This window comes from Hakea prostrata, chromosome 2 (genome assembly GCF_041222555.1).
Source record: "Hakea prostrata isolate BN-2017 chromosome 2, UWA_Hpros_2, whole genome shotgun sequence".
Classification (NCBI taxonomy): Eukaryota; Viridiplantae; Streptophyta; class Magnoliopsida; order Proteales; family Proteaceae; genus Hakea; species Hakea prostrata.
This window is the reverse complement of record NC_142601.1, coordinates 51,423,639-51,450,192: the sequence shown is the minus strand read 5'-3', so window position 1 is coordinate 51,450,192 and position 26,554 is coordinate 51,423,639. Positions and strand designations below refer to the sequence as shown.

Sequence of the window (26,554 nt, the reverse complement as noted above, 5' to 3'; positions counted from 1 at the left end):
TGTGAGTACAAAACAAAGATACAATCAAGAGATCTAGGATACAATGTAGAAGGCCTAGGATGATGATCTCGCATAAAACAAGCACGACAAAGACATCAGTTGGTGAAACAAAAAAGAAGGGCAGATGGGAAGAGCAAAGAATATGGAATGTCACTCTTCAAAATGGATGAACGCATATACAAAATGGCATCAGCCCAACAAAATTTGACCTTCTTTATTTCAAACAAAAGGGAACAAGTGGCCTCTACCATTTGTTTGTTCTTCATTCTCGCACACCATTCTTTTTGAAGGGTATAATCACAAGAAGACTAATGAAAAATACCATTACAAACATAGCCATTAAAGCGAACAGGAAAAATATTCCTTAGCATTATCCATACGAAGAATATGTACATGAACACCGAGTATCCATATGTAAAACCACAAAGTATAGAAAATATCTTAGACAATTTCCCACCAAATATATCTGTTGTGCCAAATTGTGCTACGGGAGCTCAGTCCTGAAACAGCGGTAGGACCAGGCTGAATCACATTGGATCGGTTAGTTCACGGATGACTGGGGGAACTCAACCCCAAAGCAATAAGCTCAACAAGAGGCATCAGTCCAAGTGGCTCAACCCTAGACCACGACTTGGGATGATGGCCCTACCTTCATATGTGGGGAGGCACATGTGGTGGTCCTCAGGCATGTGGTATACTTGCCAAATGGTTTTGAGATGCCTCTCCCTCAGTTCAGATAGGAAATGATCCTGCAATCCTGTGGTTAAACACCTCAAATTTGGGGGGTCAACAACTTTCCTTCTCCTCCTCCGGAACTTAAACCTTGGGATCACCTCGGAATTTGGAGGTCAATTTTTGGTGTCGGTGCTGCTTGAGGAATGGTTTCAGAAGCAAAAGGCGTTTGTGTACACGTCGTTAGGGTCTAAAGAGAAGTCGTAGACTTCTTTTGGGGCAAGGCTGACACCCCTCTGGCTACTCTCATTCCCACTGCTCTCACTCCTCTCCCTCCTCGCACTCCTCCCACCTCCTCGCCACTCTTTTTCTCTTGCTTACTTGGGCCATATCAAACAAAAATGTGGAAAAAAGGGAAGGAAACTTAAGACAGGGTGCTTGAAAAGAGAGACTAACTGGTGGTTCAGATGAGAGACCGTGAAACATAGACAAGAGCTTAGGGACAAGCAACCGAAGACTAAGGGTGACACAAACACCAAATAGAAGGAAGATCAAAAAGAGCTCCAAGCACTCACCAAGGTCTACTAAGTGAGAAATAAGGAAGGAGGACACCTATTGACACTCGAGAAAGGCAGAAATGAAATTTCAACAAGTGGTCAAGATTAAAGTGTAAGAACGACTTAGATATACTGTATACCAGACAGTTCGCATAACCAAGGCACAATGATGATGGCAGGACATATAACAGACGACCATGGGCGCAAGTCTGCGTTGGCGGCTCAAGACCCCAATTGTCTCCTATCCCTTATTACAACCCTAGGACTTCCCAGTGACGCTTTGACCGTTCGATGAAGGGCTTGATCGAAATTGAACAGAGACATTCAAAAACGGGATTTTTCCTTCTTCCTTGTCTGAATATAATTCTTTTTCCTCTTTTTCTTTCTTTAATCAAATCACAAATAGGAAATAAGATATTGAAATATGCAAGGACTCTTTTCTCCATTTGGACTCTCTCAATAATATCTCTATAGATTTGATTGATAATTTATAATCTCAGCCGTAGATCAAATTTGCCTTCTTTATCTCTTAAATATTTCGGAGTTGACCCATAATCACATCTCTAGCCCATCATGCTCCAGATCAGGCCCATTTTCACATTTGAGAATTTGAATGGACCTCTTGACGTGTAAAATTGCATGATTCATACCCAAAACTCCAAATATTTGCTTAAATCTTGAAAAGTACTAAAATCTTCAAAAACAACATAAAACCCAAGGTAGCTCCACTCTAAGTGTGTAAAATGCATGCTTTATGCCCTAAGATTTCACACATAAATGTGCTCATCACGCTTGAAGAGCCTTACATTTATAATTACTATTGGGCTTCTCCCAGTGAGAGACATTTCGAACAGCAGCAATAGGTTACCAATAGGCAACGTCGTAGACCAAACGTTAGGACACTTACTTCTCCAAAAGAACATTCCCCCAACCCAACCAGTAAATGGTGAGTCAGAGGACTGAGGGGCTCGCGTTATGCCAAATTACACCAACTATGGGAGCTTGATCCTCAAATAGTGGTTGGATCAGTTAGTTCATGGATAACATGCGAGAACTCAATCCTAACCTCAAAAATAAGCTCAAAAGGAGGTTCGTGTTGCGTTCAAAAGGCATTGGTCTGGGGGGCTCAACCTTTGACCTCGGAACGTAGTTTGCGCTATAACAAACGAAGATCAAGATATTAATCAAATGAGACTAAGGATGAATGCTCTGAAACATATGTAAAAACCTCCCAAGCAACAGTTGATGCAGTTCAAGTTCCTGGCTGAGCAGATCACTTCTTACCTTAGGTGCACCATAGTGCTCAAGCTTTTCCGCAACCTCTTACGACTCTAAGAGCTCAAGACATAATCCAATTACATGCCACCATATCTGCCTTGAGCAACAAGCCTATCGGGTCGCTACCAAGAACCTATAAATGACAAGGCCTATCACATTAGACTGTAACCGCTGATACCAATGTCCGATATGTCAAATTGGTCATTGACATCCGATGTGTTAGTCAAAGAGGAAACCCAATCCAAATGGAGAGTTTGATAACCCTCACTCATCAAGTTCATCTATAGGTACCCCTCACCTACCTCAGTTACTGGTAATGCTCCATTACTCTCCTTGCTCTCAAGCTACTTAACTCAGAGCTCTAAAAGCCCATCCTCAGGGTGGTGTTTTAATTGAATCTGACTTAAGCTTTGGAGGCAGCTACCAGACCACCCTGGTCGACTCGCTCTAATGTTTTCTTCCTGTGAACAAGTTGCAGCCTGACCAACAAGGGTTCAACCATAATTCAACCAAGGGATTAGATTAGGTCACAACAAGTGACCCTAGAATAATCATCAACAAATATAATAAAATAATAAAAGCCCAAAATTGAAATAATAAAGCAAAGATCCCACACCAGAATCTACTGGAAATAAATGGTTGGCCAAACCGTTTACTAAGACAAAGGGGATAGCTCACAACAAGTAACCCTAAAATAATCATCAACAAATATAAAAAAATAATGTAAGCTCAAAATTGAAATAATAAGACAAAGATCCCACACCAGAATCTACTAAAGAAAAAATGGTTGCCCAAACCATTTACTAAGAGAAGGGGGATAGCTCACATAATAAAGCTTCTCAAACTAAGATGACTCACATAATAAGTTATAAGAGAACCATAACAACTATTTAATAACTCTAAAAGCTCTAATGAAGGATGATGCAAAGTTATTAATCTAATAGGAAACTGAAGTAATGGAATATAATCAAAGAAAGTTCATCCTCAAATAGATATAACCTCGTAACTCATATCCTCCATTAATCATCTTCTTCATGGTAAGATCTTAGTAAAAGGCAACAACCATAAAAGAAGGTGCCTGAACAAATATAAGTAGTAGAGAATTTACGAACAAAGAATAAATTAAAAGGAAACACAAATGAATAAAGAATTGAGGACAATGGTAATGAAGGAGAAAGACGGAGGGTGCTTATGCCCTTAACTTTGCATATGAGCCTGTCCTAAGGTGGTAGTAGTAGTTGTTTTATTACTAAGGGTAGTATTGTCTTGTTAAGTTGTTTTTATTATTCTCATTGTAATATTCCCACATTGGGAAGATCTGTTCCTATTTTAGTAAGTTTCTAATATAAATAAATCCCCTTCTATGTCACTCAGATATAAGTCAAAATTTCTTCAAATCTTACAACATGGTATCAAAGCCAAGACAAGTCTGAGAACCCTAACACCCATTCGCAGGACCACCACCACCTATCGCCGCCTCTCTCTCTCTCTCCTTCCTCCTCCCATCGCAAACCACCTCCATTGCTGCCCCTACACCTCTTTAGGGGGAATGTATTAGTGAAGAGGTTCCAATTCTTGTTTCTCCTTCAGATATTTCTCCTAAGCTTATTGCTGATAATCCTCCCTTGGAATATAGAATGACCAGACAGGAACAGCTGGTGGATCAGAATACTGATATGCAAGGGGAGCAACGGCCTCTAAAGACTAATCAAAGGCGATCAATAAGAGAAGGCCCCCTTTACACCAAGCCAATCAGAAGCTCCAACTCCTAGTCCTAAGGTAACAGTTTCTAGTGAGTCTATTTCTGAACCACCTCTTGATCCCACTTTGGACATACCAATTGCATTAAAAAAAGGGCAATGGTTGCAAATTTTAGTGCAAAAGCCGAATTTAAGGCAATTGCTCAAGGTATTTGTGAGGTACTATGGCTAACTAGGCTGCTTAAAGAACTTGGATCAGATTAGGAGTCAGGAGATACCTATAAAGTTGTTGTACTTAGATAGCAAATCAGCAATTAGCATAGCTTATAACCCAGTATAGCATTACATGACCAAGAATGTGGAGATTGACAGACACTTTATCAATAAAAGATTGGGGCTGGACTGATTCGTATTACTTTTGTTACCTCTGACATCAAAGGGCTGATGTTCTTACAAAAAGCTTGAGCACCAAGCCATTTAGTAATATCATTGGCAAGTTGGGCATGATAAATATCTATGCTCCAACTTGCAGGGGAGTGTTGTAAGACAACAATAGTAATTGTTGTTTTATTACTTAGGGTGGAATTATCTTGTTAGGTTGTTTTTATTATTCTCACTGTATATTGCCACACTGGAAGATCTATTCCTATTTTGGTAAGTTTCTAATATAAATAATGGCCCTACTATATCACTCAAACATAAGTCATGATTTCTTCAAATCTTACAAGTTACAACAGAGCCATTAGTTAAGGTGATAGTCAAAGTGGAAGAACAAAAGGACAAGAATGGACCTAAGACCCCAGCCATATCCCAGGCACCAAAACCAATAATTCAAGAGTGGGAAGCCACCTTGGCCAATTCCTTGGTCCCGTTCCCCCATTGGTATCCTCAAATCCTCCCTAGCCAAACAATGGAAAGCTCTAGGCCTTATGGATACTCACCTTCTTGACTCTAGTACCTTTCTCTTCAACTTTGCCTCTCTGGTTTGCAGGTCCCATGCCTTGGAAGGCTCCCCCTGGCTCGTCAGCAAATATCCCATCTTTGTTAAACCTTGGGCTCCTTTGATGCCTCTCCATAGGGTTGACTTCAGCACCCTTTCCCTGTCGATAAATCTCCCTGGTCTCCGCTTCAAATTCTAGAATAATTATTGTCTGAGTTGTATTGGATCTGCTATTGGGAAGCCCCTCCGCTATGATGCTAAAACTCTTAACATGGAAAGACTTTCTTACGCTAGGATCTGCGTGGAATTTTCAACTGCTAAACCCCTTCCACCTCTCCTATCTATTGAAGATGACAACGGATTGAAGTATGACCAAGTTATTTTCTATAACTGGGGGTTCCAGCTCCTTCAACCTTTGTTCCTCCTTTGGTCATGATTCAAGTATTTGCTTGTCGTCAGTGCCAGTTTGCTCTCACTCTAGCACTGCTGCTAACCAAAAACCGCCGGATGATCACATGCCCTTTGAAGTTCCTGTTGTACTGCCAAAATTTGTCGATGTTCTGGACAGTATCACTGTTTCGGCAACCATTGTTCCCTCTGCAACCGTACCGCAAAAAGCTCCGACTATTAGTGTTCCTTCTGCAACTGAACCACCAAAAGCTCCAGTTGCTAACAGTTACCGGAGAAGACGAAGACGAGACAAGCATTGTATTGTGATCCTTGCTCCTCAGTAAGCGCAGAATCTCTTTGAGTCTATCAATTTGCCACCTAAAGACAAAGCCCCCGTCACGGCCTAGATTGTCACCTCTCCCTCACCTACCAATGGTCCTTCCACTATTGACCGGTCACTGCTGGAAACCCAGTCTCTCACCCCTGACACCCAAGCTCTGACCTTCCATAGTCTTGCAAACCTCAAAGACAATAGCACTGCCAAACCTCTGCCTCTCCCCTCTCCTTCCACTTTCAACCTTTGTGCTGAACCTGGAAACTAATATGAAACTTCATCATTTTTCTCCTTAACTTTACCTAACGCCTCTTCTGCTTTGCCATTTTTACCCTTTACCCCTACCGTATGTGTGGGGTCCACTCAACTTTCAAAACCCCCCCCCCCCCGTGCCTTCTCCCCTAATGGACCCAGGTCAAACTACTGCCCCATCTTTACCCTTAATGGGCCTCCACTTTCGCCACCCTTTAGGCCCACCCTCCCATCCCTTAGCTCACAATAATCTTAAACCCATCAACCCTATTTGTCCTTTGAACTATTTGGCAACCCACCTTAACTGCATAGAGCCCTATCCAGCTAAACCCACTTTGGCCTAAGCTCTCTTCACGAAACCATCTTCTCCTATTTCGGGTTCATCTATAAACCCTGATCTTTTTGAAATCCCTTCCTCTTTGGAATCCCCCTTGTGTGAGACTGCCCCCCTTGCATTACTCAACTGGATGTAGCATTCTCCCCCATTGATAGCCCCAACCCCAATAGCCATATGGTTGCCCCACCCCCTCCTTGTTATTATGTTTGACTTTCTTATTTGGAATGTCATGGGTATTAACTCCCTTGTTAAACAATTGGAAGTTAAGAATTTCCTCAAAGAATCAAAAGCCTCCCTTTGTGCTCTCCTTGGTGGGCATCCCCCACCTTGTTGTGGTCGATGCTTTTAATTCTTGGGTCAATGACTCTGGTCATTATGATCTCCGCTGGTTGGGCCACCTTCTTACATGGCATAACCACCGGGTTGGAACTACCAGAATTGCTTATAAGCTTGACCGTTTCCTTACAAATGATTTTTGGCTCTCCTACTTCCCTTCTTCCCATGTCTCCTTCTCCCCCTTTAGTCTTTCCGATCACTCCCCCTATCTCGTCCATATCATCCCCTCCCCCCAATCCTTTGGCCCTAAACCCTTTAAGTTCTTTGATATATGGACTTCCAACTCTACCTTCCTACCCACTATTATCGAGGCTTGAGAGAAGGATGTCCACTGTCATTCTCTCCCCCTCCTTGTTTTTGCCCGCAAGCTCAAGAACACCAAAGAAGCCATTCGTTCTTAGAACTCTTCCACCTTTGGAAACATTTCCTCTAGGGTCACTTCTTGTCGCTCAAATCTCCTTCGAGTCCAGTCCCTCCTTTATGATGACCCTTTCAATTCATCCTTGGCGGACAATAAGAAATCCCTATCCAGGGATCTCTCCACCCTTACCTCCCAAGAAGAAAGCTTCCTTTTCCAGAAAGCTAGGTCAAATGACTTGAGCTCGGGGACTCCAATACTGCTTACTTTCATCGTTCCCTTAAAAGCTCGCCTCAATTTCAACTCCATTCCCATCCTTCTTGCTAGCAATAGCTCTTGGAGCTCTAATCCCCCCAGTATTAAGTCTAGAGTCATTTCCTTCTTCTCCAGTCTCCTCTCCCCTCCCTCTCTCCCTCCCCCACACCCTCTTCCCCTTGGTCTCCTCAATAAATTCCTTAACCCTTCCTCTTTCTCATCTCTCTGTGCCATCCCTTCCACTGAGTAAATTGTTCTGGCCATCCGATCCCATAAAGAAAATCATGCTTCTGTGCCTAATGGCTTCATTATGGGCTTCTTCCTCGCTTCTTCGGACCTCATTGAGGAAGACCTGGTGAAAGCAATTTGTAGCTTCTTCTTCAACCCTTCTCAGCTTTTTTCCATTAACCAAACTTTCTTATGTCTTATCCCCAAAAAACCAGATGCTTCCTCCCTCTTGGATTTCTGCCCCATCTCCCTTTGCAACCTCCTCTATAAATTCATTTCTAAGGTCCTTGTGAATAGGCTCAAGAAGGTTATGCCCTTACTTGTGAGTCCCAACCAACCCGCTTTTATCTCTAGTCATAGTATTGTGGACAACAATCTCCTCTCCTAAAGGTTGACATCCACAAAACCTGTGACTCTATTCGCTGGGACTTCATTAGTGATGTCCTCTCTTCAATGAGGTTCCCGCCCCCCTTTATCCATTGGATTAAGATCTATATTTCTACCCCCCAACTTCTCCATCATCACTAATGGTTCCCCTGCGAGGTACTTCCCTTCTTATGTTGGTATCCGCCAAAGTTGCCCCCTCTCTCCTTACCTCTTCTCCCTTGCTTAAAAGGTTCTCTCTCATATCCTCCAATCAAAAACTGACCAACTTCTCATCTCCCCCATTCCCAAATGTAAGTCCCTCATCACTCACCTTGCTTTCGCTAATGATTTAATGATCTTCTCCAAAGTCGATCATCAATCCATCTCCTCCATCCTCTCCGCCCTCTCTCTCTCTCTTCGATTTCCTCTTTAGCCTACAGGTCAATCTTAATAAATCTACCATTTTCCTCTTTGGCATTTCAGGCTCCCTACATACCACCCTTCTCCAGCTCACTAGTTATAATCTAGGTTCCTTCCTAGTCATCTACCTCGGTCTCCCCCTTATCCCAAGTAGAGTCACTCGTCACCACTGTTCTCTTATACTCGACAACATCCGAAAGAAGCTTCAACTCTAGAAGGGCAAGCTTCTTTATTTCACTGGTTAAGTTGTGCTCATTCGTTCTATTCTCCACTTTACTTACCTCTATTGGTGTGGTATCTTCTCTATTCTCAAATCCACCATCATTGCCATGGAATCTCTCTTCTGTGCTTTCCTTTGGAATGATAAAAAAGCCTCGCGCTTCCCCCCACCTTGTTAATTGATCTGCCATCTACCATCTACCATCCAAAATCCGAAGGTGGCCTTGGCATTCATCGTATTTAGGATGTCAATCTAGCTTGTCTCCTCAAACTCATCTAGAAAATTGCTACCAAGCAGGATTCCATTTGGGTCAATTGGGTTCACTCCTACCTTCTTAGATTTGACTCCTTTTGGTCCGCCCCAATCCCCTCCAACCCATCCTGGGTTTGGAGAGAGCTACTTATCTTGAGGTTACGTGCTCTTTCGACGATGGTGGTTGTATTATTGTATTGTCGACAGTCAAGAATGTGATGCTCTATTATACTCATACGGATGGAATTCTATTGCTATTTATCTTATTTGATGTGTCTCATCACTTGCTTTTCATTTATATGTCCTAATGGTTATATTTCATGTTTTATAATTTTGCTCATTCCTACAGAATTTTGGTTTCAAACTTAGGGTCGAGTTTGAGCTTATACTTAGGGGTGTTTTCTCACAAATATAAGGCCACCTGAGTGTTCAAAAGGCCTAAAATAGGATAAATACCAACTTTGAGACCAACCTGACTCTTAAAACCTCCCAAGATGAGCCCTCGAGTTCACTAGACATATTTAGAGCGAGATCTCGCCAGCTCAAGCGAGATCTCTTCTTTTTGGCTTGGCAAGATGGGTGTCAAGCGAGTTCTTGAACCATGGTTCTAACCAATCTTTGATCTTCCTTCTATTTTATTTCCAAATCTCCCTTATTTTCTTTGCTATCTCAATTTTTTGGATGTGTGATTCGTTGATAATTCACAACCTCACATGTTGATATGTTGTATCTTAAGGACGTCAAATGTGTGTTTCTTTTTTTTTTTTTGGATGATTAAATAATTCATTACCAAAAGAAGAAAATACAATAGCACAAGCGACAAGCAAGTGAGAGCGAGAATAGAGCCTCAACTAACAAGCAACCTAAGAGGCAATGGGCCAAGCGACTAGCAACAATTAAAGGAAAGATACACAAGCAAAGAGGCTCAAGGCCGAGACAATGAGCCAAGCAACAATTCAAGGGCAATAACAATAGCAAACTTGTTACATTGCACAAGAGATCCATAGCCAAACTTTCCACTTGGACCTACGCAGCAGCATCACATTTGCAAGGAAATGTAGCAACACAAGAGTGAGATAAAGAACGAAGAAAAGATTAGACTCCAAAATAATTAGAGAGTTCAAAATCGAGAGCCCTCATGGCTTTCCCCCAAAGCCAGAGAATCCATCAATGGCAAAACCCTCGACAAATTGGAGCGAATCCCAGAGACAAGAAGGGAAGAGAAGGAGACGCAAAAGGAGAAAAGGGCTGGAATCAACACAAGAAGGACGAAAAGAAGAGAAAATATCAAGGTTGGAGAAGTTTGGAGAATTCAACAATGATGGCCCTCATGGCTTCCCCCAAAGCTAGAGAGACCATCAGAGGCTGGAACCCTTGACGAACAGAATGAAACCATGATACAAGAAGAAGAGAGGGCCAGAGAAGGAGAAACAAAGGGAGGAGAAACAAAGGGAGGGGAAACATCTGGATCTGAGAATGAGCTCGGATCTCGGATCGAAGAAAAACAGCTAAAATGGCCCTCAGGGCTTCCCCCACACCAGAAGAGTCATTAAGGACAAGAATCCTCGACGAGGAAGCTGAAAACCAGAAACAGAAAGGGGAGAGAGGAGAGAAGAGGAAGGAAATAAGACCATATCTGGGAACGTAATAGAACTTGGGAGATCAGCAACAGTGGACCTCATGCTTTCCCCAAAACTAGAGAGACCACTGAAAACAGAAATCTTCAACGTCCATACACGGAACCCTGAAACAGCCAAACTTTTTCTTTTCTTTTCCCCGGAGAGAGGAGATGGTAGAGAGGAGAGGGAAGAAGATGGAAGCAATGGTAGGGAAACAGGGAGGAGATGAGATCGAGAGGAGAAGAAACAGAGGGAAAGAGAGGAGAATCAAGGTATAGAGGAGAAGAGAAACGGCATAGAATCAGGTAGTATATGGGATTGAGAGAAGGAGAAACAGAGAGAGAGAAAGGAGAATCAAAAAGCGGGAAGGGAAGGGGGGTATCTATGTGTGTTTCTTGGTCACTCTAAAACTCATAAAGTGCACAAATATTATAACACTCATCAACAGTTTGTCAATGTCATTACTTTGTCTTCATAATACCACTGTGTACATCTTAACCAAGTTTAAGTTCCATTTTAAACTAGATTTGGAAGAATTGACCGCCTTCTTCAATGAACGTAGAATATGTAATTATATCATCTTCCTCCACCATCACACCCTGCCCTGAAAAATAAAATCCAAGTTCCTTCTAACCCAGTTTCACCTTCACACATCATGTTTACAAGTTCTGAGTATCTATGGAGTTTCTTGTTGATTTTCCTATAAAGGAAATGTTATTAACCTTCCAATGCTCCCAAGAGAGCAGAACCATCAAATTAATTATCACTTTGCCTGGGAGGGTGCACCACACAGAAAATGATTGCTCCCTTCCTGTCCAATTTCTATTCCAGATAAATGGAGGAATCTTTACCAACTAAAGGGCACAAACAGTGCATGAGGCTACCAATGCTGCAGGGTCTGGGGTTTTTAGTGTACACAGCTTTCCTCTACTTCACAGGGAGGCTGTTTCCTTACTCAAAGCAAGACCACTAGGTCACAATGGCACAACTTTGTGTTGCACTAAGAGCCACCCTCAGGAAATTTTTCCAAATACAGGTATAAAAGTAGAGACGAGCTGATAGTTGTTACTCAACCAATAGTGAGAACTAATTAATTAAAATAATTCTTCGTTTGGTAAAATGTGATTTATTTTGTACTTAGTCATCTTCAATCATAACGCTTCATGAGTTATTTCCTCAATAGTTGATTGAACTTAATACTTCAAAAAACAACAGATTAGTAACAAAAATGACCATATGTAATCAATGCATCCATGAAATAGACTAATAGAAAAGTAGAACTGCATCATTTCTCATAGATCGTGATCAAGTCTTCAAGGGTAAAGTAGCAGAAACTCACCATCAATAATAACAGAACCAGTTACTTTTGCACGTTGAGCATAAACATTCATAAAGGATATTTGAGTTGGTTGATGGCAAAATGTCCTGCAATAACAATTCTCAGTCTTATGAAGCGTGAAATAAGAAGAATGCACCAATAAGAGGTTGGAGGAGTAGACATAGCAATACAACAGATGGTCTTCACAGAAGTGTCACAAAGAAGAAAAACAAATGTGATGCTGATAACACCAAGAGAACAAACATCTGCAAAGACCTTGTATATAGTTGTAAAGTGGAATATTCATATAGTTTGGACAAGCAGGAGTCCTAGAGCTCGTTCTTGGTTTAGACCTCTGAACCTAGTAGCTTTACACTGTGATGGTGGCATGGCACTCTAGCAAACTTGGTAGTACCTATGGAGGCTGGTTAGATCTGCAGAGGGCAGGGTAATTATAACTTATGCAGGAAGAGGTGAGGAGCTGTCTGTCCTAGCTATGGAGATGCACGTCATCCTTAAAGGAATATGCTAGTGCTCAGTGATGAGGAAAGAATAAATAAACTTGAACCAGTTCGGTTTAAGCCCAGTCCGACCAGATCGGAATCAAACCAATTCGGTTTGAGCCTAATCCGACCAGCTCAGATCAAGACAGACCGACCAAGTCAAGGTCGATCGAATAAGTACAAAGGCTGAACAACAAAGTGAATCTGAATAAGGTTCTTGCCAAAGAAACGGTATTCAGTCAAGACTCAACTACTCATGTTTGAGTAGGACTCAATGACTAAGAGTCAGATCACAACCTAACTAAGGTTTGAGTCCCACTCGAACTCATACGTAGAAAACCTATAAAAAGGTAAGGGAGCATAGGAGAAAGGTATGCTGAATAGAACTATCACTATTCGAATTCTTATTTTTCATTACTTTCTTGCCTTCCTTAGTCGGATCACTAACTAGATCGTCGGAGGTGAAAACTCGACCTCCACGGTAGAGCTCATTCTTGCAGGTTCCACCGGCTAAAGGGACTAACAGGATTGTGCAGCAACAATTGGCGCCGTCTGTGGGAAACTCTGATCAAAAGGCCATTATGAGGACAAGATCAGGTTTGGTAATCGAAGATGGGTCTGAGGGAGAAAAGGAGGTCGACCAAGGCAACCTGGGGGACATTCCGAACCTCCCAGGAATGGAAAAAATTCCCGAACTCCAAATTCAGCAAGATCCTCCAATTCTTTCAGACCCTCAAGCAAGTCATTACACAACAATGCAACAAATTGTCGAAGTTCAAAAGGAGCAGTCTGCAATGAGGAAAGAAATCTCATCCCTAAGCGAGTTGATCAGGATGGCCATGCAACACGTAATCGCTCCCGAAGCAGATTCTCAGAAAAAACAAAAAAGTCCCGAAGGGAGCAGGCATGACCGACCACCCGTGATCGACCAGATACCTCAACAATCTTAAAAGAAATCTCATCCCTAAGCGAGTTGATCAGGATGGCCATGCAACACGTAATCGCTCCCGAAGCAGATTCTCAGAAAAAACAAAAAAGTCCCGAAGGGAGCAGGCATGACCGACCACCCGTGATCGACCAGATACCTCAACAATCTTAAAAGGAGCTGCACAAAGAGACAACGAAGTCTCGAACCTCGAAAGAAGTTATTCCAGAAAAGAATCCTCCAGTCGACGAAGACGAAGATCGAGGAAGCAGCACAGATCCAGCAAAAGCTTCAAAGGACAAAAAGAACCATAATGGTTAAAACAAGCGGGATGAAGAGATGAATAAGCGCATCACCGACCTTGACGAAACAGTCAAAAAATTGAAAATTCCTGGCAAAGAAGAGCTATACGCCGTTTTAAAAGAGGATCCTTTCATCAAAAGCATCTCGGAAGCAGAGATGCCAAAAGGTTTCAAATGCCCTACCTTCACCGCATACGACGGATCGAAGTGTCCTAAGCATCACATCACCCATTATAAGTCCGTCATGTCTACTTCTAGACACAATGAAGCAGCTATGTGTCGCAGTTTTCCGGCATCATTGACTGGAGCAGCATTAGATTGGTACCGGCTCTTGCCTCACGGCACAATAAAAAGTTTCGACCACCTAGGTCGGACTTTCTTATTGCATTTCCAAAGTGGAGTAGAAACAAAAAAGAGAGAGGATACCTTATTTGTTGTAAAACAAGGACGAACGGAATCCATTAGAGACTTCCTTGCAAGATTCAATAATCTGACCATGCCTATTTGAAAATCTGGACGAAAAGATAGCCTTCCACGCCTTGTACCAAGGACTCAGCCATGAAGGCCTACTCGAGAGACTCTTGCTTGACATGCCTAAAACGTATGATGATATCAGGGAGCGATGCCACAAACAAGCAAGAGATATCAGAAACAATTGAATCTCAAAAGAAGGAGCGTCCAACCACTGAGGCAAGAGCACACAAAAAAAAATACCAACCCGTCAGAAGATCGACCATAAACCCAACCAGGGATGGTCGACCTGAACGGGAAGGGTCACCAGCTATGAGGAGATCAGAAATCCTAATGCAAATTAAAAATCGAGGAATTCTCCAGTGGCCCGATAAGCTACACTCTCGTCCAGGAAATCATGATAAAAGCAAATATTGCGAGTTTCACAAAGATCACGGACATTGGACGGATGACTGCCGACAACTAAAAGCAGAAATTGACATAATCATCTCTCAAGGGCAGCTCACAAAATACCTCCGACCTACCCAACTTGATCAAAAGCAAGTAGAAGGGGGTAAGAAAAGGCATAGATCTCCAAGCAAAGAAGGACACCTAAACAAGTCCCGACCACGGGAAGGAGGAGATGATCAAAAACAACCGCCAATATTTACGGTGTTCGGTGGCCCAACTGAGGAGTCAAGTAGACAAGCCAAAAGAAAAGCACGATATGTGGGGAATGCCGAGCTTGAAAAGCCAGATGAGAAGGTCACTTCAGAACCAATCACCTTCTCATCCAAAGATAAACAAGGAGTAAACACTCCCCACGACAATGCCCTTGTCATCAAAGTCACTCTAGCCGGAACAGAGGTCCATAGAGTCCAGGTAGATACAGGGTCATCAGCAGATATCTTATCATTAGAAGCTTTCAAAAAATTACAGCTGGACGAGAAAATGCTGGTCCCCTGTGGAACACATTTATACGGCTTCACAGGAACCTCAACCCGAGCAGAGGGCACCATCAGATTAGATCTCCGTATCGGCAAATACCCCAGAGACAGGGTCATTCAAACAAATTTTATGGTCGTCCGAGATTTGTCAGCTTATAATATGATCTTAGGACGACCAACCTTTTGTACTCTAGAAGCGGTAGTATCGTCCTTACACATGAAGATGAAATTCCCTATAAAAAGGGGAATAGGAGAATGTTCCACCGATCAAAAAGGAAGCCGGCAGAGCTACACCAATTACATGAGAAAAAGAGTAAAAACAACCTCTACCATGGCGGTCGAAGTCAGAGATGATCGCGATGAAGAAAGCATGCAAAGGGCCGAACCAGTAGAAAAGTTGGAAAAGATTATGCTGAATTCAAAAGAAGATCAGGGAACTATAATCGGAGCAAAACAAGAAGAAAAGTTCAAAAATAGTCTAACCAGATTTCTACAGGAAAATGCTGACGTCTTTGCATGGTCGGCAGAAGATATGCCCATAATAGATAGAGAAGTAGCCGAGCACAGGCTAAACATCGACCCTCAAGCAATTCCAGTGATACAAAAGAGAAGAAATTTTTCTTTGGAAAAACATGAGGCCATCCGAACAGAGGCTCAGAAGCTAAAACAGTCTGGATTCATTAAACCCATTGATCACCCAACTTGGCTGGCCAATGTGGTAATGGTAAAAAAGGCCACTGGAAAATGGAGAATGTGCACAGACTATACCGACCTCAACAAGGCCTGTCCAAAGGATTGTTATCCTTTACCAAGGATAGACTTGCTTATCGACGCAACGGCCGGTCATGAGATGCTCAGTTTCATGGATGCCTATTCAAGATACAACCAAATCTTAATGAATCCAGACGACCAGAAACACACAGCAGTCATGACGGACAAAGATAGTTAATACTACAAAGTAATGCCCTTTGGTCTAAAAAATGCTGGGTCAACCTACTAGCGAGCGGTCAACAAATTTTCGAGCAGCAGATAAGCAGGAATATGGAGGTATACGTCGATGACATGCTAATAAAAAGCACATCTCAATCCAACCACCTTAAAGACCTAGCAGAAATATTTGAGGTACTCCGAGCATACAAAATGAAGCTCAATCCAAAAAAAATGCGCTTTTGGAGTATCTTCAAGAAAATTTCTGGGGTTCATGGTATCCCAGAGGGGAATAGAAGCTAATCCGGAAAAGATAAGAGTCATACAAGAGATGAAACCACCAAAAAGCGTCAAAGAAATACAAAGTCTCACTGGTCGGGTGGCAGCCTTAAATAGGTTCATAGCCCGATCAGGAGAGAGATGTTCTCCTTTCTTTCAAGCTCTAAAAAGCATCTCCAAAAAAGGAGTACCAGAGTGGAGCGAGATGTGTCAACAAGCTTTCGAACATCTAAAAGAAAAGCTAACTACTCCACCCCTGCTCGTAAAACCGACCACAGGAAAGGAACTGATCATCTACCTGGCAACTTCACCCCTGGCTGTTAACGCAGTGCTAGTACAAGATGAAGGAAAACAGCAAAACCCCGTTTACTACGTGAGCCATGTACTCCTTGACGCTGAAACAAGATATCCAGAGGTGGACAAGCAAGCTTTGGCCCTGGCCATAGCAGCCAGAAAACTGAAACCATATTTCCAGTCACATCCTATCGCAGTATTAACAAACTTTCCCTTAAAAAAAATACTGCACCGACCAGACTTGGTCGGAAGACTGGTATCATGGGCAGTTGAGCTAAGTGAGCACCAAATTGAGTTCCGACCAAGACCAGCTATTAAAGCACAGGTCCTAGCTGATTTCATCATTGAAACTTCTGAATCAAAGCATGAGCAAGAAGAAGAGGCCGCTTCAGAAAGTATCAAAAGATGGATACTCTCGATGGATGGTTCTAGCAACGCACAGGGAAGTGGAGCGGGATTGCTCCTAATAAGCCCAGGAGGATTCCAAATACGGTATGCATTACGCTTCCAATTCAGGGCCTCAAACAATGAAGCAGAATACGAAGCATTAATAGCAGGTCTTCGTATAGCAAAAGCCCTTGATATTCAAAACATCGAAGTCAGAAGCGACTCACAACTAATTGTGAATCAAGTGAACAGGCTATATGAAGCAAAAGAAAAGAGGATGACTAAATATCTAACCATGGTCAACCAATAGAGACAATGCTTCAAAGACATCCAAATCCAACAAGTCCCTAGAGCAGAAAATGAGCAGGCAGATGCCCTATCTAGATTGGCTATGGATGAAATGGATGCAGACCCAGTCGTATATATAAAAGAGCTACAGTTTCCAAGCATCAGTCTGACCGACCAGATGCACATACAGACCGAGCACAGTTGGATGACTCCAATAATCAATTATCTGGAAAGTGATTTACTACCAGAAGATCCAAAAGAAGCTAGAACTATAAAGCAAAGAGCAGTCAGATACACCGTCAGAAACGACAAGTTATACAAAAAGTCTCTAACCTGACCATTGTTAATATGCGTAGGGGCTCCAGAGGCAGCTGTCATCCTAAAAGAAATTCATGAAGGAAACTGTGGAAGTCATATAGGAGCTAGAGCCTTAGCAGACAAGGTAATAAGGCAAGGATACTATTGGCCCACACTATAAGAATATTCGAAAGCTCATGTCCGCAAATGTGACAAGTGCCAGGCACATGCCAACATACCTCATGCCCCTGCAATGCCTCTAACATCATCCCTCTCTCCGATTCCATTCGCTAGATGGGGGATAAACCTGGTAGGAAAACTACCTAAGGCCACAGGGAGCAGAGAATACCTGGTGGTGGCGATCGATTACTTTACTAAATGGGTGGAGGCTGAAGCACTAGCATCCATCAATACCGATCAGATGAAAAAAATTCGTCACACATAATATCATGTATCGGTATGGTATCCCAAAAATCATCGTCACCAACCACGGTAAACAGTTCGAAAATGCTGAATTCGAACGATTCTATAAAGAGCAATGCATAGAACACCGTTGGTCTTCTGTAGCATATCCACAAAGTAATGGTCAAGTAAAAGTTACTAATAGATCAATGCTTGAAGGATTAAAGAAAAGATTGGACCAATTTAAAGGCAGATGGGTAGAAGAGTTACCTAAAGTACTATGGTCTTACCAAACTACTGCCAGAACGACCACCGGCGAATCTCCATTCCGACTAGCTTATGGAGTCGAAGCTCGGATTCCCGTAGAAGTTAAGGTCGGATCTATCAGAAAAGAAGAATTCAATGAAGAAGCAAACATTGAAGGAATGAGGGCAAACACAAACTTCATTGAGGAAGTCAGAGATAAAGCACAATATCACTTGAAAGAATACCAAAGACGCATTGCAACACATTACAATGCAAGGGTTAAACCGAGACAATATCTCCCTGAAGATCTAGTCTTCCGCAAATCATCCGCTTCTGATCCTACAAATCAAGGAAAGCTTGCTCCAAACTGGGAAGGACCGTACATTGTAGTGCAACAAGTTGCCCCGGGAGCATATAAGCTGCGAGATCCAGGGACCGGACAACTAATACCTCGGACCTGGAATTCAAACAACTTGAGGAAATACTATCAATAGTATAAAATCCTCAACAAATTTTGGAATTTTTTCAGTTTTTCTTTAAATTGTTTAGATATTCACGCAATAGTCCGTGATTCAAACATTATGAATTTTTTCTCCATTGAATAAAGTTTTTGAAATTTCAACATATCATCACAGCTCAAGCCAGAATACCTAACTAAGATGATCAAGGGAGTACAAGACGGAGTTCAAATTCATAAACCGACCTACTAAGGTCGAAAATACAAGACCTAAGTCACTTAGGCACAAAAAGCCCTAAGTCACTCAAGCATAGAAAGCCCTAAGCTACTTAGGCACAAAAAGCCCTAAGCTACTAAGGCATAAAAAGCCCTAAGCCACTTAGGCATACAAAGACCTAAGTCACTTAGGCAACTGACCTACTAAGGTCGAAAATACAAGACCTAAGTCACTTAGGCACAAAAAGCCCTAAGTCACTCAGGCACAGAAAGCCCTAAGCTACTTAGGCACAAAAAGCCCTAAGCTATATAGGCATAAAAAGCCCCAAGCCACTTAGGCATACAAAGACCTAAGCCACTTAGGCATACAAAGACCTAAGCCACTTAGGCACAATTATCGACCTATTAAGGTCGAGAAGAAAAGACCTAGAAATACATTAGGCAACAAAAATATCAGATGGTGATATACACACAACCAAGCTTTATTATTCGGAAAGGAAGAGGTAACTGTCAACAAAAGCCTTAGCATATTAAATAAACTATTCCGAACATGCAAAGGTTACAAAAAGAGAAATAGCACAAAGCAAAACCAAAAAGGACGTCAATACAATAAAGCAGGTCAAGATTTGCTATCCGTGCTCTTTAGGGTTGCCCCACTCTTTGAAGAAGACCGACCAGCCTTAGGCAAAGGATCCCAGTTCGAATCTAAAAAATCAGTCACCTCAACTGGTTGAGGCTTGGGAAACCTTGGCCGGTCAGCACACCAGGCAGGACGAGAAATCTTAAGGTCGTCATAGATTCCAGGGTCGATCAAGTCTTTAAATCTTTCCAAATCCAAATCCTTGAAAGCTCCAATGATCCATTGATAAGCATGACACAGAGCATAGATGTATCTTGGCGCTGCTACCTTGGTCATGAACTTCTTACAACTGGATGTCCTGACCCACCTCTTTACCACCTCAAGACGAAGCTCATTCAGAAGGTCTGCAAAGACACAAGGGGCTTTCTCCTCAACAGCCTTCATCAACTGTGCGACCTGGCGGTCCGAACTCTCTAACTTGGCTCGGAGGCTGGAGATCTCAGCATCCTAATCGACCAAGGAACCTTAAGTTTCTTCCAAAGAAGTTTGGAGAGAGGATTTCTCAAGCTAAATAGCCTCATTCCTCCCCTTCAAAGCTGCAACCTCGCTTAGAAGGTCAGCTTCCCGAGCAATCAAAGAATCCTTGCTCGTCTTCAAAGATGACGCTTCGGTTTCCAATTCCTTAACACGTTGCTCGGATTTCTGCAAAGCAAAGTAATCCTCCCGAGCTGAGTGAATGCTTTGACCTATAGATTGAACCATAGCGCAAGCCATCCTATAACCAAAAGAAGGACTGGTTAAAAATACAATTACCAAAGGAGAAACCATCCAAAAAACTACATGGTCGTCACATACCTGACAGTAATAGCATAGGCCTTGAGACGACCGAACTTCTCGAGATAAGCCATATCGGCAGGAAGAAGCACTCCAGACATCCACTCATTAGCAACTCGGGAGATGACAAAAGAAGTCCCATCAAATACCGAGGAGCTAGCATCTAACGACCAATCAGGTCGGAGAATGTTGGACGGCCCTGAAGCTTCAGCCTCCGATCTGGGGATGTCTTTAAAAGAAACATCATCTCCCAAAGAGGGAAGAGGCTCAGAATCCGAAGCCTTCTCGGAGCTGACGCCCGAGCTGGACACTTTCTTCGAAGGGCGGGGAGGCAGGTCGCCAGGTTTCTCCTTTCGAACTCTAACTGTCTTCCCCTTGGGGGAAGGGATAGGACCAGTTGGAGCCTTATCCGACTTAGTCGGATGTTTTTCCTCCACTTGCTGCATAGTAGAGGCGACCTCCTCAAAGTCATCTTCTCCGAGCATCACTGCATCATTTTCCCGAGTAAGATAACTTGGAATTATAAAAATGATGAAGAAACAAATAGACAAAAAGAAGAAAACTCTTCTTACCACTCAAGAACCCCTAATGATGAAGGATATTCGGATATTCCGGACAATATCCATTCACAGCAAGCAAGTTCCGATCTTCAGTAGGGATCATCCGAATTCGATCCCTTGCTTCCTGTTCGGAACGAGAAAGAGGAGGAATGGCATTTGAATCCTCCCTAGGTTGTTTGGGCCAAGAGGTCGGAAAGCTGGGAAGAGAAGGGAGCAAACAAAGAAATACCGGGACCTCCAACCCTTGGTATTGGTTGGAAGGGAACCTGATCCTACAAAATTACCCTCCCATCCAGTTTGCAGAGAAGTTCGTTTGGAGAGATAGAACCAACAACTTTGTTCTTGTTTCTTATGCATAAAAAATTGAAGGAATAAATGTAAGGTCGGAATCACACCGACCTCAGATTGTTGGCAGAAGCCCCAGAAACAAACTATGTTACGCCAACTATTTGGCGCCAACATCCCTGGACACATCCCAAAATGATTAAGAATATCAGCAAAGACTGGGTGCACGGGAAGTCTAAAACCACTGATAAAAGCATCTTCATAAACAGCGAACTCACCCTGAGGAGGTCGGTGAGCACATTCATGAGAGGCTGGAACCCTGATCACAAAATCATCAGGAATAGCATACCTAGCTCGAATAAGCTCCAGATCACTCTCAGTAAGCTCGAAAGGGAAAAAGCTGGGACCCGAACTACTAGGATCAAAATCTATATGTTCGGAAGTCTTAGGTCTAGTTCTCTCAAAAGCAAGCTCGGACGGAGAAAGACTACTTAACCACCTTCTCCTATTGGTACTAAACCGAACTCGAATACTTAAAGACTTAAACTCATCGTCACTAAGAAAGTTCGGACGAACACCAGGAGTTAAGGTCGGATCAACAGAGGTGTCACTCTCTGTATCACTATACCTAGAGGAAGAAGCTCCACTGGTCCTCGAACGAACAGAAGAGCTTCCATAAGAAGGACAGTTAGAGGAAGCCCTAGAAGGCCTAGAAGCCTTTTTCTTAACACCCATCACACACAAGAATCTATACTTAGGCTACCGTTGCAAAAACAAAAAAGCTGACGAGCAGAGCCCAAAGAAAAGGAAAAAGAAAATACATTCAGAATAAAGCATGAATGCAAAAACAGAAACTATCAAAAGATTCAGGAAAAGGAGACGAACTAACTGATGGAAAGAATCAGTAAACGAAGCTTCTGTGGAGATGGGAGAAGCAAAAGATGCAGGCAGCACTGTTCACCTTCTTCACGAACCATAACTCAGACTAAAACAATGAAGAGAAATGAAAGAGGAAGAGATCTTATATTTCGTACAAAGATTTAGATCTAAAGGGGGAGAAGAAAAGGACATGAAAGCCCATTGATCCAACGACCAAGAGAAGACACCAACAGCTTGCCCTTGAAAAGATTCCAATCAAGGGGATAAGATAAACAGGAAAAAATGGTTAAAATTCACGACTTTTGCAATTCAAAAATAATGATGAAAAGGCCATAAATGCAAGGCCACGTGCCCATAAAGGTGGAACCTCCAAAAGTCATGCGCCGTCAATACCCGTTTTACGAAGCTGTAGTCTGTCAGATGACGTCAGGCTTAAAGATCTCCCAAATCAGTTTGGATATTGTAAAAAATCCAAAGTTATAGTGATCGGAAGCTAAAATGTGTTCGGTCACCAAATCTCTAAAGCCCGAACAAGAGAAAGCTCGGACTCCAGAGACTGGGGGGCTTATGATGAGGAAAGAATAAATAAACTTGAACCAGTTCGGTTTAAGCCCAGTCCGACCAGATCGAAATCAAACCAATTCGGTTTGAGCCTAATCCGACCAGCTCGGATCAAGACAGACCGACCAAGTCAAGGTCGATCAAATAAGTACAAAGGCTGAACAACAAAGTGAATCTAAATAAGGTTCTTGCCAAAGAAACGGTATTTAGTCAAGACTCAACTATTCATGTTTGAGTAGGACTCAATGACTAAGAGTCAGATCACAACCTAACTAAGGTTTGAGTCCCACTTGAACTCATACGTAGAAAACCTATAAAAAGGTAAGGGAGCACAAGAGAAAGGTACGCTGAATAGAACTATCACTATTCGAATTCTTATTGTTCATTACTTTCTTGCCTTCCTTAGTCGGATCCCTAACTAGATCGTCGGAGGTGAAAACTCGACCTCCACGGTCGAGCTCATTCTTGCAGGTTCAACCGGCTAAAGGGACGAACCAGATTGTGCAACAACACTCAGTGTCTACCAGATTTATTTTAAAACTAGTCATTGATGTTACCAATGGAATGTTCAAGGCCCTTAGAAAATAGAATACAACACTTGAAAGAGAAAATCATATAGGAGGCTATCATGCCACAAGATAAGGAATTTAGGCACGTACGGCGAGAACAAAACCAACCAGCAGACTATATGACTTCTATTAATTGGAATGTACTCAATTGCTTTGGGAGCCTGCGGAGTTTCCTAGAGAGGACCCAATACGAAGGATGTGTATTCACATGTTTATCAAAGAATTTAACTAGGAGTTTATTCCCGTACAGATACTGGTTAGAAGGGTATGAGGCGTATGCCTTTTTTGTTTGGAATCTCCCCCCCCCCCCACCTTCCCCCAATTGGGGGTCCTAAGGGACTGCCACTCTGTATCCTTTTCTCTATAAAATAACTTGCTTACAATTATAAATAATTAAGCACAGACAAAATAATAAATGAAATTCCAGTGTCATTGTAACCAACAAAAACCACCATTTCTTCTAGCAGTTGACTTTATTACGAGCAAATCTCACATACCAGCAAAAAACCCACCTTAATTTTTTATTAAATTTTGACGAAAAAGCATGAAGAAAATGGTAATGACAATAACAACAATCATGCTGATGATAACCATGGGTAATTACAACAGTAATGGGCATGATAACCACCCAAATAGTTGTGGCTGATATTTTGTTTAGACCGAAGAGCTTAATTTGATTATTTATCTATCTGGTTGAACTTAAAAAGTTCATGTATCCAGCCAAGTAGGAAAAGAACTTGGGATAGTTGTGGCAGATATTCTGTTAGACCGAAGAGCTTAATTTGATTATTTATCTATCTAGTTGACCTTAAAAAATTTATGTATCCAGCCAAGTAGGAAAAGAACTTGGGGAGAAAACAGCTAGTTAGCGACTAACCTAAGAGGGTAGCCGGAACTCAAATTCGTTTCAGCGAACACAATCGTATCCCAGGATTCCTGCTGATTCTGAAGGAAGAAAATCCAAAGACGATTATCAGAAACAAGCAATTTCCATGATTTACATACAAGGCTTAACCGGGCAGCTTCCTTGGGCCCGAGAAATTTGAGAATTTGAAGGAAGATATCGGAAGGTATCTGATCAAAAGCCCCAGTAGATGACTCCACGACAATTGGCCATTCTGTTCCAGATGAATTCCAATTTGAATTGGAACGACAAGACAAAGATTCCCAGACTCTTCTCAGTAACGTTGCCATTTAGGATAGCTAGTTCCGACTCCTTCGATCAGAAATTGTGAATTTTCAGTGATCAAAGATCATGTTCCAAGTTGCAAGCTATCGGAAAAACAAACCAGCAGCTCTGAAAATTAGCAACGCAAGAGAGCAGAGCAGTGCAGCGGCTCTACAAGCTTTTGGTCTGCACCAACAACCCAACTTCGTCCCTTCGGGAACAAACAAATTTCAGAACAGCGGAAGCCATTTGTTAGACGCAATCCACGTCACTCACACTCGTCCGGAGAGACGTCATAGACTCATAATATCGTTATAACATCTGAATGCACGCGAAATCCAGAATCTTTTCTCTGCCAAAAAGGCTCAAAGACTTTTCAAATCTTAAAATATATATATATATATATATACAGATTCTTTTTCTTTGGCGGAACTCTGAAGGACATGACATCCAAGATATATTCATTATTAATTATTAATTCATAAAAGAACTACCCCTCTTGTATTTGCAAATAACTATCATTACACCCCTTAAGATTAATTTTATTACAAACGTCGTCTCTCTGTTGTTACATAAATATAGATCCAAGTGTAAACGTAATAGAATGAATTCTAAGGAGTGTAAACATAATAGAATGAATTTTAGGAGGTGTAAAATAAATTATTTACAGACATAAGGATGCAAATGTAATTCACTTTTTATAAAAAGAATGGGCATCCTAAAACTATACCAAATTAATAATGATCATTCAACATATTTTTTAAATTTGCATAATAGTATACTCTATTAGCAATTTCTATTGAGTTAGATAATTTCATAATTCTAAAATTGTTCCTTAATATACGGTGTTATTCTTTGTAAAATAGGAATTTAATTTCATCTTGTATCTTCATTCATTAGTTCTTGTTCCTCTTTTCCTGTCATTTTATGTTGCAACAAGATATAAAATGTCACGATCTAAGAATATATTTGTCATTCCCTTTAACCAACTAATGATTCTAACAAACACAATTTTGGGGCGTCTATGCTTGTCACCAATTATCTTGAGATATTCGTAAATGTTATGTGAATCCTTACCCCCCTTCCAATTAAAATATTTTCATTCGGCAACAAAGAAGAGAATATTTTGAATGAGAGTTTTTTTATTTTTTCTGATAAACTCTATAGTGTCATTAAAATATATGTCTCACCTACCTTGGATATTCTTTTTTTTTTTATTCCTTTGGGTTGATCAAATCAAAGAATAATAATTTCAAAAATATAATTTAAGGAAAATGGTGGGCAAATGTCTCTGTCACCCCTTTTCAATGGCTTTCCTCGGCTCATCTATTTGGAAAAGCTTTAATATCCCTCTTGTTCATAAATTTGGATATTTTATCTACGCAAATCTATCATACATTTAAGAGGGGGGGTCAAACTCTAAGTACTAAAGTGGATTCCTCTTCTAAATATGTATTGGAGAGATGCAAGAAAAATAGAATGAGTAGAAGACTCGAACTCCTTATCCACCTCTTGGATAATTTCACCAAGTAACGTGGAATGGGTGGCGTCCTAATCCTCTCCTTCTATATTATATTAAGTACATTTTGAAAGGCGTTTATCATCTCGTATAATTTATTCTATAAAAATTATAAGTATGAACATGAGTTCCTAGGATTTAATCTAATCCTTCACTAGTCTATACATTATATTAAAAAAAATAATGCCCTCATGTGATGTCTGGTTTTGTGAAAATAAAAGACACTATGTATTTACCCCCAAAAAAAAAATGGGTATTTTAATGTTTTAAAAATAAAAATAATTAAGAGTAACTTAGGACTTTAACTAGTAAGGTAATTAAATACATTCTAGAGTTTTAACAATAATATTAATAGATAGAAATTTAGTGTTTTAACTACTAAGGTAATTTAGGGTTTAAACTAAAATATCTTTTAAGTTAATGATAGTTTAAGATTTTAGAAAAATGATAAAAGTAAATTTGAACTGAACAAAATTAACAAAATTGAAGTTTTGATACCTTTATTAAATAATAAAAGAGGTAAGTAATATTGTCCAACTAAGAGGGGGTCCAAGTACCATTTGACCAACTAAGAGAGGAGAGTTTTCCCAAAAAAAAATAATAATAAAAAATCTAAGAGGGGAGGTAAATGATATTTGCCCTAATATTTTTCCCCCTTATGGACTTGTCTTACCTTTTCTTCTTCTTCTTCTTCTCCTTTTGTGGTAGATATTTTATTTTCTTTCTATTTGTGGAGCAGTGATTCAACTTGTAAACACTAAGGGGTTTTATACTAAAATGAAGATTGTAATTCATCTTCTTATCCTCTTTGCGAATGACACCATAGTTATAGGGAGAAATTTGGATT

The 26,554-nt window shown here is 41.3% G+C and overlaps 1 protein-coding gene across 3 annotated transcripts in view; it reads right to left on the bottom strand.

The window, feature by feature from the left end:
• Positions 1-24,537, bottom strand: part of LOC149024759 (actin-related protein 8-like) — a 45,219-nt gene extending 20,682 nt beyond the window's left edge. For all 3 annotated transcript variants that reach the window (XR_016171667.1, XM_089144969.1, XM_089144970.1), the window contains exons 1-2: positions 23,898-24,537; positions 11,854-11,939 (exon numbers count right to left, since the gene is read on the bottom strand). Coding sequence is in view for 2 of the 3 variants with exons in the window: in XM_089144969.1 (XP_089001095.1) it covers positions 11,854-11,939; positions 23,898-24,214 (403 nt within the window). In the remaining variant the exon portion in view is untranslated. The remainder of the gene's footprint in view (positions 1-11,853; positions 11,940-23,897) is intronic.
• Between the last annotated feature and the right edge of the window lie 2,017 nt (positions 24,538-26,554).